Source organism: Choristoneura fumiferana, chromosome 21 (assembly GCF_025370935.1).
Source record: "Choristoneura fumiferana chromosome 21, NRCan_CFum_1, whole genome shotgun sequence".
In the NCBI taxonomy this organism is placed as follows: Eukaryota; Metazoa; Arthropoda; class Insecta; order Lepidoptera; family Tortricidae; genus Choristoneura; species Choristoneura fumiferana.
Window position 1 is genome coordinate 13,966,000 of NC_133492.1, and position 22,669 is coordinate 13,988,668.

Here is a 22,669-nt window from a genome sequence, read left to right on the forward strand (position 1 = left end):
GAGTAAAGGAGAAAAATATCGATTGATTGATGCTTTAAGTATAAGAAATGGTAAAGTATGGAAGTATGCTTTTATGCAAGCTTTGATTTTTCACGTGTTAGTTAATCTATTGAGGTTAAAATCTTCTCAGTATTTTGATCCCCTTTCAGTAGTAGGTAGGTACTTTTGGCGTGCTTATGGACTACGAGTATGTGTTTAGAATCCCGTGACGAAATAATAAATAAGTATCAATAAGCAAAAAACCGCTGCATTTTTTATATTATTATGATAGAGTTTATTTTGAGACGGAGATGAAAGCTCTACTTCAGCTACAGTTAAGTCACAGAATAAGTAATAGTACAAGTTGGTTAAATTAAACGTTAGCGTGTCAATGGGATAGCCCGGATAACTATTTTCGGGAAATAAGGACCCAAATTGAACCGCTGTACGCTGTACATGTGGTCATTTTACGTCCTTGTATGAAATTTCGACCCGGAACATGTGGCTATTGAATTCAAATTGATTTCAAAGCTGTTGGAGTATTGTCGAAAATTCATCCTAAACTCCTTATCGCTAGGGAGCCCTCACGTCCTAATCTGCTGACAAAGAGGGGAGTGCTCTCCGGGACTTAACACAATGATTGTGCTCAGTCGGTCGGCGGTCGTTGTCCAGACGTTACCAAACTATAATAGTGTTCGTTAAGAGTTCGTGTCTACCGAGGTGTTACTGGAACCATGCAGGTAACACAATTCTCAATTTCATTTTTGTATAGGGAGAAAACTTGAGAAAGTTACATATCAGTTCACATTGCTACAGGTAAGAGCATTAAGAGCATTTGACCCTTTATGTACTTACCTGATTTACGTTTATGTCCCACGTTTTTTTTGGGTTGAGTCACCAAGAGCACCAAGAGCCAAAGACACTATGCTCTTTACTATTGTTTATTTGGTTTTAGTTTTTCCACGTTTGTTTAAATTGATATATCTTATATCTATGTAGTCCTACCAAAGTGCTCCAGTATGGAAACCGTTCAAGATTAGTTATTTAATTCAGTCAGTATTAATCTTCTTTCAACTGCGAGTATATAGTGTGGCATAGATGTTTTTAAGTAGAACTTTTGATAAGTTTTAATAAAGCTAAGAGAGGTCTCTCATACATAACGGCAACCGGATAATTTAGTTTAATGTGGTTTAACCAATTGAGCACAATCAGGGTCTAGTTTGGATAAGGATTTACTTTTATTTTAATTCTGCGAATTCACCTTCATTTTGTACGGTGCAGAAAGAAAGTAAGTTTTACTACCTAGGTACGTTGAATTTTTCACCAGTGCCGTCGGTAGGTTTCTATTTAACGATTTAATTCCTTAACAAGCGCAAAATGCCCAAATGTACAAGTACAACAGACTGACTTAATTATTTTAAAGTAAAATTAAATTAATAAGTCATTCAAACTCTCCCATAATCCGCTTTGGTGGTTTTAGAGTGGCCATACTCGTAATTAGTTTAAAAACATTTTTCTATTTGAGGTCAATATGTGACTTACAGGTCCTACCTAGACAAAAAGATCAATGAACAATAGGAAGAGGCTATCCATAAATGACGCGTCACACAAGCGTCACACCTACCTACACACCTACTTTGAAAATCGTAATAACAAATCGTAGATCCGTCGCTCCCTGAACCGCTGTGTATTGCCTACTGATTTTGAATTTGATGTAATTTGCATTTTTGTTATATTGCACTATCAATAGTTTTTTTTTTATTATATTGCACTAACAAACGCGAAAAAATCTCCCATATCCGTCAGAAGTGGCTCGACACGAGAATCAAAACCACGTTCTCATAAATGGCTCAATTAATCTCATTTCAAAATTGATCTTACTATATACCTATACCCTGTTCCAAATGTGACAATCGGTAAAACGAGTTTATGTCACACTCGGTAAAAACGAGTTTTTACGAATTATTGAGATTTTTTTTCGGTAAGTGCGGCAAATGCTGACTGCAACAGCATTTAAAAAATATGAAATCAAAAGTCTCGTATCTCTCTCTCCACAGGGTTCTACTGAGTGTCACATAGGTACAAAGTTATCAAGGTGTTGTATTTGTTCGTTGAACTGAAACAATTACTTTGCTCACCCGTTCCCTTATGATAGCTACGTTTGCGCAAGAAATGTGTGTTCATGCAGTTCCTCCACCTCCACACTGTAAGCACAAATCACTTTTGCTGATTTGGGACCATTTCGTGACATACAACTTTTTAAATTTAAATTTCTTTTTGCTATTTGGTACTTTGTCACGAATAGATTGACACATTTGTTGCATAAACGTAGCTATCAGAAGGTCGCGGGTGAGCAAAGTAATTGTTTCACTTCATTGATATGGATCTCCGCAAAGTAACGCCTGATTCAATGAGGGCTATCGTTTTTTGTCTCACTAGATGGCGCACTGTTGCGTGAGGTTTTTAAGTATGGCTTTCAAAGTCTGTTATTGCGGGCGTGAAAACAAAGTTTAGATTAAAATCATATTTAATACACCTTAAAACCGTACTATAAAAATATCGAGCATGCCACAGTGTTGCACAGTCCCCGTTTTGTTCGGAAAAAAGGGAGGACAAAGGTTTCCGAAAGACAAAACTGTCTCAAAACACAGACATTCATTGCCCCGGAACGCATATTTGCCATAATTAATTTCAGATATTGCAAAATATTCACAAAATTATTCTAATTATAAATACCTAAACCCGCGTAGCTCACCCAAAAACTATGAGATTTGGCATTTCGGAGACCTCACGCTACACTAGCGCCTCTAGTGGCGAATTCGCCTCTAGTAACTCAATTATCTTCGACTCCGTGGCTAATCGAAAAATTTAAAAAAATTACTTTCCACCCTAGAGATGAAGACGCAATTTTCCACCCGGCTATCTACCCCTGAAAATTAAACTTTCCGAACAGGAGAGATGAAAATATTATTTGTTCCGTTGTTGTTGCAGGTAGCTCTCCTGTGTTTGTGTCTGGCGGGCGCCGTGCTGGGCGTGCCGCAGATGTCGGACGCGCAGCTGGAGCAGACCCTGGCCAGCCGCGGCACCATGCAGCGGCATCTGCGGTGCGCGCTCGCCGAGGGGCCCTGCGACCCCGTCGGCCGCCGGCTCCGGAGTAAGTGCACATGTAGACTTGTAGAGTCGAGAACTGCGGACGGGAAAGAAAAGAATTCCGCGATTTCCGCGCATATCGGGTGTCCCATTTACAGCGCCAGCTTAAGGGGGGGGCGACCGGGGCGGCGTGGAGGTGGAGGAACCGCATGAACACACATTTCATGCATAAAAGTAGCTATAACAAAGATCGCAGGTGAGCAGTAATTATGTTAGTTCGTTGAACGTATCTTTAAAGTTTCGTAACGAATGGATTTTTCAGGTGAAATGTTTTCGATAATTGGTTCATAGGTTATATAGAAAGCAATATAAAAGCGGGTTCTGGAGGGATTTGTGTATGCAAAATTAGAGGTCCGCATTCTGTGAATAGTTTTGAACTCAGAAAAGCTTGCAAATTATGATTCTGAATGTTGCCAGGAGTGGTCCATTTTTTTTATACCCCATCCCTTAAAACATCGTGTAACTAAATTAACTGAATAAATAGCTTTTGGAACATTTTTGCTCTAAATGAAAATCCCGGAGTTCTGAAGGCATGTCACTCTGCCTGTTAACAGTCACCACAACGTCATTGCTGCGATCATCAATTATGTATGAAACAGTAGAATAACCCCATGCAAGCCTAAATATAAGCAGCCGGATTTGATCGTAATCGTGTATGCTACTCTAACATCCGTGTACTCCAATTCTTGTACATATTGCAAGCACTTGCATAATATGCATTTTAAACGCGCTTTTTCCTTGTTGACGAACTAGCTGCGGCCCGCGACTCCGTCCGCGTAGAATTCGTTTATAGCTATCCTGCGGGAATTAGAAAATTTTCGGGGATTAAAACTATCCTTAGTCCTTCCCCGGGACTCAAACTATCTGTAATTCTTACCAAATTTCTTTTGAATCGGTTTAGCGGTTTAGACGTGATAAGGTAACAAAGAAACAGACTTACTTAGAAATTTTTGCATTTATAATATTAATGGGATGATATTGATAAGTGAATTTTAAGTGTTTCTATCTATGATATCATCTGATGCACTCACCATACGGTGGTACAGTCGGTGCCCTAACGTGTATCTACTTTTCTATGCAACTAGTATAAAAACCGGCCAAGAGCGTGTCGGACACGCCCAAAATAGGGCAATAGGGCAAAATAGGTTTCCACCCTCCGGTTTAGATTTTAGAGGTAGGGGGGCGCTAGATTTTAATGAAAATTTGCACTTTAAAGTTGAATATTTCGCATACATATCACTGAATCGAAAAATCGTTATAGCAACCCCCTAATGGTTTTAAAAGACCTATCCATCGATACCCCACACTATAGGGTTGGATGAGAAAATATAACACCCCCACTTTACGTCTATGGGAGGCACCCTAAAAAAAATTTTTTTTTTGAATTTTTTATTGTACCATTTTGTTGGCATAGTATACTTATATATCCGTGCAAAATTACAGCTTTCTAGCATTGATAGTTCCTGAGCAAAGCCGCGGACGGACAGACAGACAGACATGGCGAAACTATAAGGGTTCCGTTTTTGCCATTTTGGCTCCGGAACCCTAAAAAGCTAATTGACAAGAGTGGAGAGCTCAGGTGAAGGCCAAAGTCCACAACTTTGCACTGAGACGGCGCTGTGATATAGATACCAAACGCGATAATCTGAAAGCCCAACCATCTGCTGCTATCTCTTATACTTATGACAACGGTGTGCTCACGTGCCCGCATGATGGAAGGATCTTCTCTAAGAAGATTGGTTAAGTACGTGTCACTGGCGAGCGCATGAGCGACACTGACGGAGTTGAAGCTCAAACCATGGCCGAAATCGGCCGGATCAGATCATCATCATCATCATGATGAAAAAGTGGATACAAAAGTTAGGGAACCGACCGTACCAATTGGGTAATCTACTTGCTCTTTGCCACCCTGCTATAATAGGTACTTAAACAAAAAAATATAAAAATAATGGTAGGTAACCATTTTCTGTAACTAAAACTACAAACAAACTAAAATTATAAATAAAAAAGTTGCCCAAAATCACTGCCAGGTGGTAAGGTGCCCAGAAGGCTGGCAGCATTACCACGCTGTATGGCAATGCTTAATCTTTGTGCTAAGAAAAAGCCAACCCTCTGGTCACCCGAAGCCGTAATCAATTTAATAAAAAATAATTAAATAGAATCAAAAAATACATGAAAATAATTTTCTACCTGCAGTTTGAAGTCGGTGCCTGCAAGCACGAGCCAGCAGGAATAATAGATAATAGATGCATAGTGGTTTATATTATAGACCAGGTAAGGTAAACTAAAGGTCGGTAGGAAATCTCTAGTTTAGCTAGCTCGTGCTGAGCTGAGGCACCGACTTCCAACTGGTACTCTATTTTTTACTCGCTTTTCAGTGGGACCAACGTTTACTTACACTTTCCCTACATCGTAGAATCGTGTTGTTTGCTCCGTGGGCAAGCTTAAGACGTCTGATTCCAGTTCTGATTGGCTGCTTGTTTCAGCGCTGGCGCCGCTGGTGCTGCGCGGCGCATGCCCGCAGTGCTCGGCGCAGGAGACGAGGCAGATCCGACGCACGCTTGCGTTCATACAACGAAACTACCCGTGGGAGTGGGCTAAGATCGTTCGCCAGTACGGTTGAAATATAAAGCAGCTTGTAGGGAAATGGTTCACAGATTATCTTAAATAGACTTTTGCATATTCATAAATATTTAAGTAAAATAATAAGGCTTATATAAGATAAGATAATTTATTCAATAAGTTGCAGTACAAAATAACAATACTCGTATATAACGGTCCATGTCTGACACTGAATGTTGCCGTAGTATCCCGGGGAGAGTCAAATAAAATTGCTCCTTACTAAGTATATTTGAAGTACGAATAAGTATTTTTTAATTTATATTCTTGCTTTTATATTAACATCGTAGTCACACAAATATTGTACTGTCCAATATGTATTACTGCAGTATCAAAACTGCAAAATACTCTATTCTGAGATTACACAAGAACCTTCATCAAATGACGCACACAATCGCAAGGTATTAAAACCTCTGTAATAAAAATGTGTATCTAACTTTCAACATACTTAACCCTAGAAATGTAATATGTATAATCAAGCATTTTATACCATTTGTAAATAAAACAAACTGCAAAACGTTCACCGTTTCATTGAGTACGCTGCACGCTAGCGTCGCACGTCGACGGTCGGCGTAGTTGGGTGGTGTTAGGCAAGCCGAGTGGCCGAGTGCAGCGGGAGAAGAGAGGGGATCCGCGAGTTAAGTAAGAGGTTACACCACTGTTCACTCCAGCACTCTCGACCCAACCGTGGAACCAACCACCCGACACCCGCGTCCATCGAAAATATATTAATCAAAACCATATCCGGGTCATTCGGTCGCCAAAGCTTGTAAAAGTAAAAGTGGTGCGAACCAGCAAGCGGTAAAATGCAGGTGAGTTGCATATTGCATTTTCTCTCGCATCCGTTTTCCTGCAGCGACCAGTTTTGAGCTTTCGAGGAAAATCTGACTTAGTGTTTATTAGTGTGAGGAAAGGACGCTCGGTTATACGTACGAGTATACACTGTTTAAATATGAGGTGTGCTCGTCTTACACATAATTACAATTATTAAAGTGTTCATGTCGTTACGTAGGTACCAAGAAAGACTGGAAATATACGAATGACCTAACACTAACATTAACATAAAGTTGTACTCATTTGAAGTTGAAAAGGTGACACAAAGAAAGTACCTAACATATACAATAATAGACTATAGTAGTGAAGGCACTTTTGCTGCAGTGAATTGTGCCCTCTGGCAAACCCTTTAATGAGAAGTAATGCCAGTAGTAATTTAAGTAATACCAGCTCTACAGCTGGAAAAATTGATGTGTATAATTACTAAATTAGATACGTCATTTGGTCAGTCATAAGATACCGTGATAGTCTAGTGTTTTTAGGGATTACAGGTGAAAAACTTAAGTAAATGACCTGTTGTATGTACCTAGTAGGAACGTTGCATATTAGACAAACCGGATGGCCAAGTGGTTAGGTTAGGTTAGACCTGACTACGAAGCTTGAGGCCCCGGGTTCGATCCCCGGCCGGGGCAGATATTTATTCATAGGAATAATACGAATGTTTGTATTCAAGTCTTAGATGTTTAATATGTATTTAAGTATGTATTTATCTATATAAGTATGTTAATCCGTTGCCTAATCCATAATACAAGTTTTGCTTAGTTTGAGGTCAATTGGTGTCAATATTCCCATGATATTTCTAACAAAGAGAGAAGTAGCATACAAAGGGTCATTTGCTTAAATTTTTTACCTACATACAAGGTGTTAATTAAATAACTGAAAACCTCAGATACCCCAAATATATTTTTTCATTTTAAGTTAAGTAGGTAGTTGATTGCATTAATTTTTTGATACCTTCATTATTTTTAAAGATATTCGTGTGTTTTGCTAAGTCAGTAATTCTAGTTCATTTCTAACTCTACACTCATGATTTGTATTTGTCAGTCCATTTTGACGGTTTTAGAAGGAAATCACACAGTGACAGCAAACCGGCCAGTATTAAATTATCGAAATAGTATGCAACCTCGTTAAAATATTTTATTGGCGCCTGTTGCAGTCGTAACTTTTAGACTAGGCATAATAAAAAAAAAAAAAAAATTGAACCGACTACATAAAACATGAAAATAATTTTCTACCAGTCTGAAGTCGGTGCCTCAGCACGAGCCAGCAGGAGTGATTGAAGCCCAATATGTAGTGCGTAGGTGAGTTAGGCGACTATAGGTTCACTCCTGCTGACTCGTGCTGAGGCACCGACTTCAGACTGGTAGAAAATTATTTTCATGGTTTTTGTAGTCGGTTCAATTTCTTGTTATAATTTTTTTTCACTCTTTTTAGTGTAAATAATCTAAGATACAATCGTTTCTTGTCAACTGCTCGTCACCTTTTACTTTTGCTTGCTTTTTCCGATGCAGATTTTCTTTATTGAGGAGTCCTGGTGTTTCACTTCACCATATGCATTACGAGGAGCATAAATTGCTTATCATAGCAACTGTATCAAAGTAATTGAAATTCAACCCATGAAATACTTGTTATTGAGTAGTAACTCCGATGGTCAACTGTGGTCCTCATCATCAGTTCCACTTCACCAAATGATAATTTTTAAGAGCAAATGCACGAGTTAATACTAAATACTTATATCAAAATTACCATTGGTATCCCTACAACATTTGAAGAGTTCCCTCGATTTCCTAAAGATCCAATCATCAGATCCTGATTTGGTGCTTATGGGACCTAATTGAAAGCATTCCAAGACGAACGCAAAAAAAAATTCAAATCGGTTCATAAATGACGGAGTTCTGAGGTAACAAACATAAAAAAAAATACAACCGAATAGATAACCTCCTCCTTTTTTTGAAGTCACGTCGTCGTATAGCACGGAGAACGATGCGGTCTTGCCACTGCAAGAGCAGCGTAGGATGACCACCAATGAAATGATGACGAATGACCTGGTTAAAAGCGCAGGCTGCTTCCAACCGAAGCAACTAGGGCCTATGGGGGAGGCCTATGTTATGTCCAACAATGGATGTTATACGGCTGATATGATGATGATAATTATTATTATTATTATTTTGTCAGGTCAGCTATATTAAAATGCCTCCTCCTCCTCCTCTCCAATACTCTCTGGGAAACTTGACCCTCTAATTCCCTCTTTACGGTCTACAACGGGGAGTGCTTCGATGAACTCTTCGTGCTGATCCCGGCTGTTAAATTCCATCACCGCATTACTCGGCGTAAAAGTAGCTTCCATCAACATCATCTTGATGGGTGGCGGTTATCCACCGTGTGGTTCAGGCGTTCCTTTTTACCTTGCACATGCAATTTATGGAACAGTTTGACTTACTACGATATGGCTATACCTTCAAAAGCCGAGTGTACCATTTCTTGCAAAGCCGGCAACGCATCTGCAGTCCTGATGGTGCTGCGAATGTCTATGGGCGACGGTAATCAATCACTTAACATTAGTGAACCGACTGCTAGTTTGTCTTCTATTCCATAAAAAAAAAACTAAGGCGACAGCCGCCTTCAGCCGCGGAGCCCAGGTCCTACAACGAAGTGCAAAATACGAACTTCGTATCTTGTCGTCCCGCTGACGCTAATATTATAATATTATTTAATACGACAGTGAGAGAGACAGTACGATACGAACTCCGATTTTCGTATTCCGTAGTAGCCCCCTATAGTAACGTGCCTTAGATATTCTACTAACGACTGACAATGCGTGTCGCGTCCCACTTATTCCGCGCCACACCGCTTGACCCGGTTGGGCTGCAGTTAAGTGTTATTTAATATTTGGGGATTGTTTCCGAGTTCCACGCTGGCTGACGTAACCAATCGACCGACGCGGGCGCACGCTAAGCTCCTCGCTCACGTAACCCATAGACCCGCAAGAACTATTTATAAGTTCGGGGAACGAAAGGAATTACCCTGACAAAGTCGCTACGATTGTTTGAGTAAACTAAACAAACATGTCATGTTTCTTTGACTCAGGGGCCTTTCGTTCTTTGACTTAGGTACCTTTAACGATAGTTCTCGGAAACTTAATCGCTGATTAACGACTTAAGTAATGATAAGGCGGACTTCCGGAACTAGATACGCTCTAATGCTTTCCGTAAGTACTCAAGATAGTTTAACCGGAAGTGCGTAACGGGAACTTCCCCATCCCTTAGTTAAAAATTTGCTGTAGCTCTTTTCCTTTTCTTTTCCGCAAAAAGAACAAAACAATACAGTAATTTATTGAATCAGGCGTTACATTGCGGAGGTCCATATTAATGAACTGAAACAATTACAGTACTTTACTTACCCACGATCTTATTTATGATACTTAGCTACGTTTATACAAGAAATGTGTGGTTATGAAATTCCTCCACCACTGTAAGAACACACACAAATCGCACAAACCGATATATCACTCCCACCACACTACACTGACGCGTTTTGAACTCAACCAGAGCTCATCTTCAGAATAACTCAACCCTTCACCATGTCTAACATCGTAGCATGTTGTTTGCATTATTTTATATTTTGTGGTAAATAGGTAGTCCAATTTTTATAGTTTCGTCTGTGCATCTGCCGAAGATCCTATTACAATACAATACAATAACTCTTTATTGCACGCCAACACAGTAAGCAGTACAGAAAACACAGGTACGAGTAGGTATATAATATACATAGAGATATTGTGAATTGATTGTAAAAAGGTTCCAAAGATACGCGATTCTAGTTTCATCAATTGTACGTCCTACCTATTGTTACTCGCAAAAAAGCTAAATCAATAAACTTGATTAAGTTTCTAGAACATATAAAATTAAATTATGTTATCTTGTAAGTACTAAACTATCCGTGACCGGTGACACGTACTATAATAATTACCATAATTATCATATATTATTGATGAGAAAACTAGGCGAAGGACGGCAATTTTGTTAAATCATCGCTGATGACGCTGATGATGAATTTTAAACGAGATTTTATATCATTTCGGTTCCTCTTTTTCGTTATACGCATAATTGTATGCATGACAAAAAGGATGCAGTTAAAATTCAAGGTTGGCAAGTTGCGGTGGCGAAGAACGGTAGCCACTCCGAGATAATCGTGCGAAGGCAAACACCAAGAACCTTAACTCGTAGTAAACGCTCTAAAGGCCCATTTTAGGCGTAATTCCGGCACCAAAGTAGTTACGCAGAGCTAAGGTTGCTCAGTTTAGGTCAAGGAAAAGTTAGGCCAGAAAACATTGGCGCTTAACGTTTCCTCTTTCAAATGTAAATCTTTCTATGGTAGTTTGCTCGAGCCTAACGGTTCCTAACATATGCTTTTCAAGTCAGTCAAGACATTGTTTAAACTACCATGATGTTTTCGTTCGTGTCAATGTAGAGCTCCCCCGTTGAAACTTAAAATCAATTTTTAAAACCGGTTTGACTTGCGCGTCAATCATTCGGACAATTTGCAGAAAAACATTGTTTGTCCTTAGTCTGCAAAAAAAAACCCAGCGAGGAACATCCAGCTCTCGATCATATTTGGAGGCGCATCGATTACTCCATGCTTGATTAAAGTTCTGGGCACGTCCATGCCGATTGTGTCGTAGTACAGTACCTAACACAAATGATTGAACAAGTGTTTGGCTCTCAGTTTTTAAAACCTGATGATCGATTTTAGAGATACAAAGTCTACCATAAAACCTCTGTGTACGACAGTACGGGTAATGCAGTTCCATTTTTGGATTGTTCTACTTGCTTATCAAAACATATGAAAAGCGATTGATAGAGCCACCTTTTATTTTACAAAATAAAATTTATAAGTGTAATAAAATAACGAAAATCGATAAGGGTATTGACGGAAAATTGGCAGGAAATAGTCGTTAGGCTTGAAAATAAGCGGTGTGATGTGAAAGTGCGCCGGGTGCTTGTGCTAAGCTGTTAAGGCTGTTATTTAGTAGGTACGTAATGAAATGGAACGGCACTTGGTGAATAGATGGGTACATCGGCAACTGGCGCAACTCAACACGGCTGACGGATGTGTAGCACCATTATGTCACGTTGATCATTAATTCCATTTAGCTGTACTGTAGGTATGTATATGAATAACAATAATCGAGAGTGAAAATGCCCTTGGCGAACGATTTGAGAATGGTAATTTTCTAAATCGCGCAAGGTTTACTTTGAAACCAATTTGTCTCAGATTCGTCATCGATTGACTAACCCTCGATAGTTTGTTGTAACAACCGAATGGATCGTCCAATAATAAGTGAGGTAATGATGACTATTATCTTTCTAACGATTATGAAGGTGCGTATTATACTAACGACTTCGCCACGCAAAGGTTGTCCTTTGGTTTAACTTAATTATTAAACTAGCCCATAAGTTTGGCTAATTACTCGTAGCTTAGATAACCCGCAGTTCGGGGAAGATACACGTATAAGGAAAAGTAACGGGAATTATACAAAAAAAAAACTTGTAATGGAAGGAATCGATGATACTATTCCATTACTTAACGGGTTGACATCTAGTGACACTCTGTACCATTAGTGTAAGTTTTCGGTTACAAAATACGTCTCGATCACGTTCGCGTTAAAATCTCTATCGCAAACGTTCCGCTAGAGGCGCTGTTCGTGTTTCCATATAAATTGAGATTTTAACACGAACGCGATAGAGACGTATTTTGTAACCAAAAATTTACACTAAGGGTACTGTTACGGCCCGGTCACAACAACGGGCGACCGCGGCGGCGGCATGACGAGGGATTTTCTCTGTTCATTGCAATGTGAAACGGGGTAGATAAGGGCCTGTCTACATCATGAAGAGGTGTGATTAACGTGAAATGGCGTGGCGCCTCTGTGTCGCCAAGAGAGGTTAGTTATAAGTACCAACATCCGCTCAACAACGCTCGGCACCGTATTTCTGTAGGACGGGCAGCGTGCCGCACTGAGGTGCTTCGCCATTTAACGTGAGAACGTCATGCCGTGCAAATGTGGCCAGTCCCTAACCACAGCTCGGCTAGCATCTCGGTCGGGCAATGAACAGAGTAAACGCTCACGGCGCCGCCAGTTCCACGTAGTCGGGGCCGGGCCGTGACCTTTTCAATTAAACATTTTGCAGGAGAGCGACAACCCCTTGTGACAGGTGAACTTTATTTATAATATTCGTCCGTCTATTCCAGATGTTCCTGTCATTGTGTGTGCTGGTAGTGCTGGCAACGGCGGCACAGGCGCAGCAGGGGCGGCCGGCCGTTTCGGACACCACGCTTGAGGATGCCCTCAACGACAAAAGATTTATCGCGCGACAACTCAAATGCGCGCTCGGAGAGGCACCTTGCGACCCTATCGGGAAGAGGCTTAAAAGTAAGTCATTCTAAGCACATCCCCCAAAGATTTCCGAGGAAAAAACCATAGAGACCAAATAAATACAGAACAGCACCGCGTGAACGAGGCTAGGAAAGTGAGATAATTCTATTATTTAGTAGTTCTCCGCTTACTCTGACATCTAGTAATAGTAGATGCCCAGTGAAAAACTTTAATACAGCACACCAAAACATAGTAAGCAGTACAGAAAACACAGGTATACGGAGATTTACCAAGGTAAGCAATAGGCGGCCTTATCGCTTCAAAACGATTTCTTCGAGGCAACCTTTATAATAGACAGAAAGGAAGGAATACATTTTAGGAGGTGGTGCAATTTACAGTAGATTAGAGCAATATCAAGAATACATAAAACTACTTATAGCTAAGTATATAATACACATAAGTACTCGTAGATAGGTATTATATGTAGATACATAACAACATATGAAAAACTAAGTATACCATTCATACGCATGATGACAGATAGTGCTCCCTAAGCAATCGGCGCGGCAGAGAGTTCTACAACCGAGTGGCCTGGACACTCTGGACAGTATAAGAATAAACATGGATATAATTTAGAGTTTGTAAGAGGGACAGTAAGGACAAAGTTCTGTTTAATAGCCTATTTTATGTGACTAATAATAAATTTGATTCCGTCTTTTTTTGTCGTACGAAACAGAGACGACATAGAGTGATGAAGCAAGCCACAATTGGATGCAGTGCCCTTAGTGTAAGTTTTCGGTTACAAAATACGTTTTGATCGCGTTCGCGTTAAAATCTCAATTTGTAGGGAAACACGAACATCGCAAACGTTCCGCTAGAGGCGCTGTTCGTGTTTCCATATAAATTAAGATTTAAACGCGAACGCGATCGAGACTTATTTTGTAACCGAAAACTTACACTACAAAAGGCAAACAATCGTTCATGTTGGAAATTTTTCGGCGACCAAATTTTCAGCAGCACGAACCGCCTGAATAAAAAAACTCGTGTGTTTTAATTTAATAATTCTTGCTAGTAGGTAAAGACTGCTGTGAGGATAAAGCTGTGTCGTGAGGTCATCCATTGGCGAAGTGCCAATCTTAAAATCCTATGACAAAGCAAAAATGCATTTAGAGGTAATTCGGTAATTGAGTGATAAAACCTCTGTAGATAGCATCGACATCTATGTACCTTACGGCATGTACATAGATGTCAATGGTAGATAGGTACACCTATTATAATTAACGCAGTAAACACCTGTGGTTAACACTAAATGCTTCATTAGCTATTGGTACTCAAACATCTTGAAAGACAATTCCAACCAATCTAAAAACAATTAAAGCCGATAAATGACATTAGGAGAGTATAGAGTAATATAATAGCACGTATAATAGCTTGTACAACGAGAGCATAAAACGAGCCATTTTACCCGAGGTGTTCATATATATATATATATATAGCAACCCGAGCCGGTACGTCGAGGGAAAAAATGGGATCAATGCTCGAGTTTCACACTCTGCCTGCTTTTCGCTTTGATTTAGAGGAAATTGCTGACACTTGAGGTATTCCATCTTAGGCCTCTAGGTTGCAGATGTTTATGGGCGGTGGTGATCTCTTACCATCAGGAGACCCACTTGCTCGTTTGCTATCCAGTACAATAAAAAAAAAAAAAAAAAACACTACTATGTGTTCACTTTCTATGTAGACATAGCTAGCTGGGCATTAACTCGTTAATCCGTTAATCGTTAATTAACGAAGTTAACATTTCGACTAACGGATTAACTTGTAACGGACTCGTTAACTTCTGTTAAATGTCCCTAAGTCCGTTAATCGTTAATTTGGTGCCTACAATTACCAAATTACCAAAGATACCCACCCGCCGCGCCCTTTGAGTACCTATTCTACTAATAGGAGATGGTATCGCTCACGGGTTGCTAACCATTTTTCTTTCTAAACTCGCGGGGGGAGGGGCGATGCACTCCCGCATTATGCAATTTTACAAAATAATGAATAAAGCACAATTTTCGTACACACGCATACAAACAGAGTTCCTAAACACAGCAGTAATTTTCATTCACACAGTATAAAACTTCTTGTCTGGACATGACATTTGTACGTTACACATAGACAATAACGTAAAATCAGTTAGGGCTTTGACCATAACTATCGATAAGAATGTCGAGCATTCAATGTTCGTACATTCAGTCTTTCATTAAATCCTAGAATTTTTATTTTTATTATAAAATACGGTTTGTAAGATGTGTTTAGAGCAGGGGTGGCCAACCGGTCGATCGCGACTATTAGTCCAGTTGATCGTGGCAACGCATAAAATATAAATACTGAACTATGCTGTTTCATTTAACATTTCAAGAAATATGTAATTGGTAGATCGCACAGGGTTTCATCAGTAGTTGGGCACCCCTGGTTTAGAGTATCTTTCATGAAAACTGATACTATTATTCTGAAATGTAACGCTTTAACGAAGTTAACTTTTTTAGTAGCGGATTATCGATTAACTATGTTTACCGTTTGATTAACGGTGCCCAGCTATGTATGTAGGTACCTTTTATTTTCATGCATTGCTATATAAATATAAATATTTAGTTTTATTGATTGATTTTTAGTGTTTTGATTTGATAGATTTTTAGTTTTATATACTTAAATAAAATTATTAAAAAAATATATAGAAACTTTTATGTTTGTGGCTGTTGACACCTGACCTGATCACCTTGCTTACGACGTAGATTCGCAGCCACGTTAAAAAAACAATAGCGTGCCACCCACGCCAAGCAACAAATTGCACGTAAACAACCCGTCAACCATAAGGAATCCAAACCAAAAGTCCATGTCGATAAATATATCATGGTCAAAAAAAGATTATTGATAAGTATTAATCTAAATCGGTTTTGCGTTCTAATCATGAGGAGGTAACAGACGGACAGACATGCTTTGTCATTTATAATGTCAGTGTAGATTTTAAAGTAAAACCCTTAATTTATAGTGCAAGGACAAGCTAACATAGTACAACACTAAGTAGTTACATTTTGACGTTTTAGATAGACTTGATTTGCAGTCATTGGCGTATGGGTCTTTAGATTTTGTGCAAACATTAGGGCCAACCAGTGTGCAATGCAATAAGAAGATAGATAAGCAGAATGTTTGTAATACTTGATATCGAACGGTGGCGACACGACGCGATAATATTTAGATATATTATTACATTATTCTTGTTATATTATTTTACCTACAGTTAAGTAAAAACTGGGATCAGCTTTGACTATGGCCAAGTTTTTTTGTGGACTAGGGGACATCTCAAAACTTAATACCAGACTCCCTGGAAGGGACTCCCTGGGAGCCTCCCCCCGCGGTCCTCGCTTGTGCGTAGAAGGCTCTAGACTATACCTACATCAGCAGCAATCGACTCCCGCGTAGACCAAGGTATCGTCACAATACAAGTAACAGCCTAACAGGCAGTAGACTGACTTGGCCGTATTCCTGAAATTTATACCTACAGCTGTGCGGAGCGCTAAGGTTGGCAACTACAAAAAGTAAAACAGACGTGCCAAAGACATACACACAGACAGACAGACAAGCAGACACTCAAACACACACACGCACACACACACACACACACACACACATTTTTTTTTGTTCCATTTTGTCGGCTCGGCGCATACCTTGTTTAACATTGATAGTCCCTGAGCAAAGCCGCGGACGGTCAGACAGACAGACAGACATGGTGAAACTATAAGGGTTCCGTTTTTGCCATTTTGGCTAGGGAACCCTAAAAACCGCATTCAAATCGGTCCACCCGTTTAAGAGCTACAGTGCCACAGACAGACACACACACACGTACACAGACAGTGTACGTTACATTGGGCAGATATAATTAGTAATATGTGCATTATTGTGTCTTGTTAATATGAAGCCTTGAGTTTTAAAATAAATATTATTATTATTATTATATTACTTGTATTGTGGTATACATCGTGGTTAACTAAGGGAGCTTTGCGGTGAAGGAAAACATCGTGAGGAAACCTGCACAAACCTGCGAAGAAATTCAATGGTGCGTGTGAAGTTCCCAATCCGCACTGGGCCCGCGTGGGAACTATGGCCCAAGCCCTCTTGTTCTGAGAGGAGGCCTGTGCCCAGCAGTGGGACGTATATAGGCTGGGATGATGATGATGAACTAAGGGAGGGGGCACAACACTAGTGGACTGCAAATCAAGCCATTGGCGTTGGGGGCTGAATTTTAAACCCGACTTTAATGTTTAGTTTATTACCGCCATTCTTAAAGCGGTTATGGATACCGGATTTACCTATATATTTTGTAAATCGAAGATTTAACTATGCAAATTACAAGAGTTAAAAAATATAAAGTACTTGAGTTAACTTGTAAAACCTCACCAAAGTCTTGGATATCAAGTCGTGGCTTGTGGGGCACGAAATGTTGTGACTTCATATCAAGTCGATGGCTTCGAAAAGTACTTTAAGTTATTTTATGTCGTCTAGATCCAGCATAAACACGAACTTTACGAGTACCTATAAGAGGTGAAAATAATATTTCTGAGTTAAGTATGTTTTCGACCAAAAATTTGAAACCTTTCAAAATCATCTCAATAGTAATGCTTCTAATAATAATAATAGTACAAAATGTTATTCCGTATTCTCCATCGTAGTTATTACGAGTACATTGTTAATTTCTTTCTATTCCAGCTTTAGCTCCGCTGGTGCTGCGCGGCGCCTGTCCGCAATGCAGTCCACAGGAGACGAAGCAGATCCAACGGACCCTCTCCTACGTGCAACGGAACTTTCCTCAGGAGTGGGCCAAGATCGTGCGCCAGTACGCTGGCTGATCCCGCAACACAACCCACTTATAGCTTAACGACTCTACCGGTGTTAACGCAAAGATAAACATTCATACAGCGTGACGCTTCGATAGGTGTAGATACTATAAGAAGCTTTGAGTCTTGGTGTCTGATATTTTCTACTGCCCAAACCTGACCGATATGAGCTCGTCGATGATAGGCCAGCACATATACGTGTTTGTAGCAATGTATACGGTGCCATCGATGCTTTCGTTGTATTGAATCTTTGTCTCTGTTAGGATAATTTACTCTGCCTCTACTTTAAAATAAGATCAGTCTCTACGTGCAATGAGGGCTATCGCGTATGAATTCGCCACTAGAGGCGCTAGTGTTGCGTGAGGTCTCTGAAATGTCAAATCTCATTGTTTTTGGGTGAGCTACGCGGGTTTATTTATAATTAGAATAATTTTGTGAATATTTTGCAATCATCATCATCATCATCATCATCAGCCTATGTTCGTCCACTGCTGGACATAGGCCTCTCCCATGGCACGCCACTGAGCACGATCCTCGCAAGCAAGCTGGCAAGAGCTGGATGAGAGTAGCCGAGGATTTTGCAATATCTGAAATTAATTATGGCAAATATGCGTTCCGGGGCAATGAATGTCTGTGTTTTGAGACAGTTTTGTCTTTCGGAAACCTTTGTCCTCCCTTTTTTCCGAACAAAACGGGGACTATGCAACACTGTGGCGTGGCATGCTCGATATTTTTATAGTACGGTTTTAAGGTGTATTAAATATGATTTTAATCTAAACTTTGTTTTCACGCCCGCAATAACAGGCTGAAAGCCATACTTAAAAACCTCACGCAACAGTGCGCCATCTAGTGAGACAAAAAACGATAGCCCTCATTGGAAATCATACAAGACTTACGTACGTACGTACGTACCTTTATCTACACCCATATAATAAATCAAAAACCAAAGGTAATGACCAGCATTACGAGATTGGATTCTATTATGAACACGGCTGTATCGTATCGTAATGGTCATTGTGCAGCAGCAGCACGTCGTCGCGCGCGCAGCGGGCGCAGCTCGTGGGGCAGACATACCTACCTAGTTCTCGTTAATGCAGGTCATTCTAACCAGCAGGTAATGGTTCATGAACACATGATAGAGGATTTAATATATGGTTAAAGATAAAATATTGTATGCAACTGTACGTAATTAGGCCTTAAAACACTCATGTGACCCTATTATGAAACTCGGCTACGCACGCCTCGTTTCATAAACCCACTCTCGTGTTTTAAGGACCCCAATAACGATACAGTTGCATAAAATACTATTATCCTGATATGGGAGTTTAAGTGGTGCTATGGGCTACAGAGGGTCTACATTAAAAATCTTTTATTGGTTTGCTTGCTGGAAAACTACACTTGAGGTTTGCTATTTCCGCAATCCATAAGTTATAAGTTATTTTGAACATGATAATGTGAATGTAATTTGTATGAAACGTTAGTTACTTAACGGTCGGTCTTAGGGAGAGCTAACTGCTGATGCCCTGAGTACCTACGCAACTCGCCGGTCCTGTCTGGACCAAAAGGAATTTGCAGATCTTGGCCACAAGAGAGAAGCGACAAATACCCGAAATATACCTCTAAAATTTTTCCTTTCTAATTTTTATGATCCTGATATCTGATATACTTAGTCCAACTACTTAGGTTAGGTTAGGTAACAATCGAAACGTCATTTTATCCATATCTAGGTTAGGTACTTTTGACAGCTCGAGTACTTATTAAAATAGTGATGCACTGATGCGTTACTGATTCGATTTCTTTTAACAATCAATTTTATTCATGAAGAAGTTTTAATCGAGCCAAGTGGGCGGTACCCATCCATAAAGTACGGTATTCTCTGTAGTACATTGTAACGAAAATTATTGTAAAACTTTACGTGCGTGATCTGTCAAAAGTTAAATAAATGATTGGAACGACAATATGTTGTGATGTAGCGACCCCTTCAGTTAAATCCTATCACACGTAGGTAGGTAGGTAGGTAGGTAAATAATTAGTTAAGTTTATAATTATAACTTAAATTGTACCGAATGAGGTCAATTAATTCAAACATTCTTATTTAAGGTCACCTGATTAAATGCGTCACTGTTTTTTTGTTTTTTTGACATTTTTTTAACTCAAATTATAAGTATGTATTAAGTATATTGAAATACTTTGCGTTCTGTGCTTTATACAACTCATTAACATTAAAATTTCTGAATTACTTTTTTGCTGCAACAATTAAAATGATATAAAACAAGCTTTTTTTTAATTTCGTGGCTTTAGACCTATTACATCAATCCATCAATAATAATCTTTTTTAAATAATTATCTAATTTTATTTCTAATCAAACTTCATCCACGTGTTCGCAATATATAATACTAGAAGATATTATTAATACAAGAACCTTTTAGTAACGAATAATAGCTGAGACCCTAAATATTATAGTATTTCGGGAAAATGCGTATTGCATTTACAGATGTTTTTATCCAAAGCTAAATTTCCAAGGTTTGCAAACATTTTATTGAAGGGTTCTAAATATAAGATTGAGGATCCATTCAACACAAAGTGATGGAATAATCGTCCTCAATTATCTTTGATTTATGCAACCCATTGTTATCAATACGGAGCCCTAAATATTCCACGGACCCTTCAAATATTTCACATTTATCTTGCTTCAGTCGTAAACCTGCTTCTTGCAACCTACTCAACACCTGTTCCAGATCTCTCTAGTTGGACCCGTGACCAAAATATCGTCAAGGAAAATACAAGTGCCTTCTATGTCGCTCAATAATTGTTCCATGGTAAAAATAAAAGGCGCATTGGATAAACCAAATACCAACCGGTTGAAACGAAACAACCCTTAATGCGTGTTTATACAAGTGAGATACTTACTTTGATTCATCCAATTCCAACTGAGAATACGCTCGTGACAAATCGAGTTTTGTAAATTCCACTCTGCCGTGAAGTATTGCAAATACATCTTCAATTCGTGGTAGTGGATAGTTATCTAAATAACTTCAAAGATTTTATGTTCAATATTCTAAAAATCGTAGAGAGTTAATGAAAGATGAAAGTTGATGACTGTGACAACTTTCTGATCGTGTTTAAGTAAAAAATAAACAACAAAAATTGTAAAAGTAAATACTGTGGTGTACACTTTATTTAATGTGACCGAAAAATCACCACATATGCGGATATTGCCATCAGAACGCAATACTGGAACTATAGGTGTGGCTATATCTGAATGATCTATTTGTACCCGACTTCCGAAGGAGGGTTATGTTTTTCGAGCGTATGTATGTATGTATGTAAGTATGTATGTATGTATGTGTATGTATGTCCGTCCATTTCTTTGGTCGCTGCAGCCTAAACGGCTGGAATCATATGAGTATCATTGGATCATAAATGTCATAAATGTAGGTATTAGGGTAAAGGCGCCTGCGAAAAAAAAATGGCGAGGAATAAAAAAAAATAATGGCAATTGAATCAAATGGGTCATTAACCATTCATAATATATACGGGTCATAATACTTTTAATCTACTATTTTCACAGAAATATTAAAAAGTATAAAATAAAAAACATTAAATTTAAAAAATCAAAAAACCCGACTGCCTTAAAAACTAAAAGGAAGAAAATAAGTCTAGTGGTCTAGAACTCTGTCAAGAAGCTCATTGTTCGACTTGGCGGTGGCACTACCGTTGCCCCCAGATTAGAGATACACAAACAATAGGTAAAATAAAACAATAACAAAATGTAAAAATAGGTATAATACAAAATGACATAAACTATGTGGTGTGCCCGAAATGGTCCCGTATGGGCATAAATGCAGACTTCTCGGTTGGAGTCAGCGCTGGTCGTCCGGCGAGACCATGGAATCCAGTTGCGATCTTTGAGACCGCGAACAACAAACTCCACCCATTTTTGCCAAACCGGATCACCCACTACTGGAAATCTGAAACAATATATTTATGTAATATCGACAGTTTATCGATACTTATCAATTTTGACGCACTATTCTAACCTATGGGAAGAAATAATGATAACGAAAAAATAACATGTAATATAACGTACTTGGCGCTCTTTAATCAAATTTATAACAGTAACCTAATTATATTTGTAAATAATAAGCAGAACGAACGCTTTCAGATCGAAAATCAATAAAATTCCACGAAAAATACCACTTAGGTACCTATGAAAGCTAATATTTTGTCAGTTTTCCTTGTTACCGATGCGAGACTTGCATTAGCAAAGTACACACAGCATGGAACCACTACTTTTTACACAGTTTTACCAAAAACAAAGCTATAATATCATGTGTCAGTTCATTCTTCTAAACTTGCGAATAAGTAAGTGCCAAATGCACTGCAGCCTATTGGTCAATTTCTGTTGCCTGTGGGCTGTTTATACAAAAAAGTAATATTAGTAATAATCGGGTGCGCTTGGCATTTAGCTAGCAGCCTGCACTCTATTGTATTGTAATCTCCTACCTCTTTGATTTGACATTTTAAAAATCGATTAATGCGCGGACGAATAAGTGATTTTTATTTACTTTCCTTAAAATTAAAAAAATAATTACTGCTTTTATAATTAAATAAGCAGTCTTTGGAATTAAATCAAGTATTGTAAATAATAAAATAGTCAAAAATACGTTGATCTATTTAATTAATAAATTATTTTGCAATAGGTTCTAGGTTTTCACATCACTAAATGTCTGTGGTCGGGTTAATATGGCGTCTTTGTTTACGCTTGTCATAAATCGGATTGGTATATATATTGGTATACTTACAATATAACGCAAAAATATTATTTAA

General features: G+C 38.9%; 1 protein-coding gene and 1 long non-coding RNA gene across 3 annotated transcripts; one reads left to right on the plus strand and one right to left on the minus strand.

The window, feature by feature from the left end:
* Positions 1-611: 611 nt before the first annotated feature.
* Positions 612-19,963, plus strand: LOC141439866 (uncharacterized). Of its 2 annotated transcripts, XM_074104282.1 has the most exons (4): positions 2,923-3,133; positions 5,616-5,742; positions 12,852-13,015; positions 17,711-19,963. In XM_074104282.1, exons 1-4 carry the CDS (start codon positions 2,938-2,940, stop codon positions 17,848-17,850), a joined length of 627 nt encoding a protein of 208 aa, XP_073960383.1. In that variant the 5' UTR covers positions 2,923-2,937; the 3' UTR covers positions 17,851-19,963. The 2 variants fall into 2 exon arrangements, with proteins under 2 accessions (XP_073960381.1, XP_073960383.1); XM_074104280.1 differs by lacking the exons at positions 12,852-13,015; positions 17,711-19,963 and adding an exon at positions 612-719 and having other exon boundaries at positions 2,971-3,133; positions 5,616-6,267.
* Positions 19,964-21,607: 1,644 nt separating this feature from the next.
* On the minus strand, positions 21,608-22,326 carry LOC141439795 (uncharacterized). Its single transcript, XR_012452642.1, has 2 exons — positions 22,048-22,326; positions 21,608-21,810 (listed from the first exon to the last, which is right to left on the minus strand). It is a non-coding gene; the product is annotated as an uncharacterized lncRNA (long non-coding RNA).
* Between the last annotated feature and the right edge of the window lie 343 nt (positions 22,327-22,669).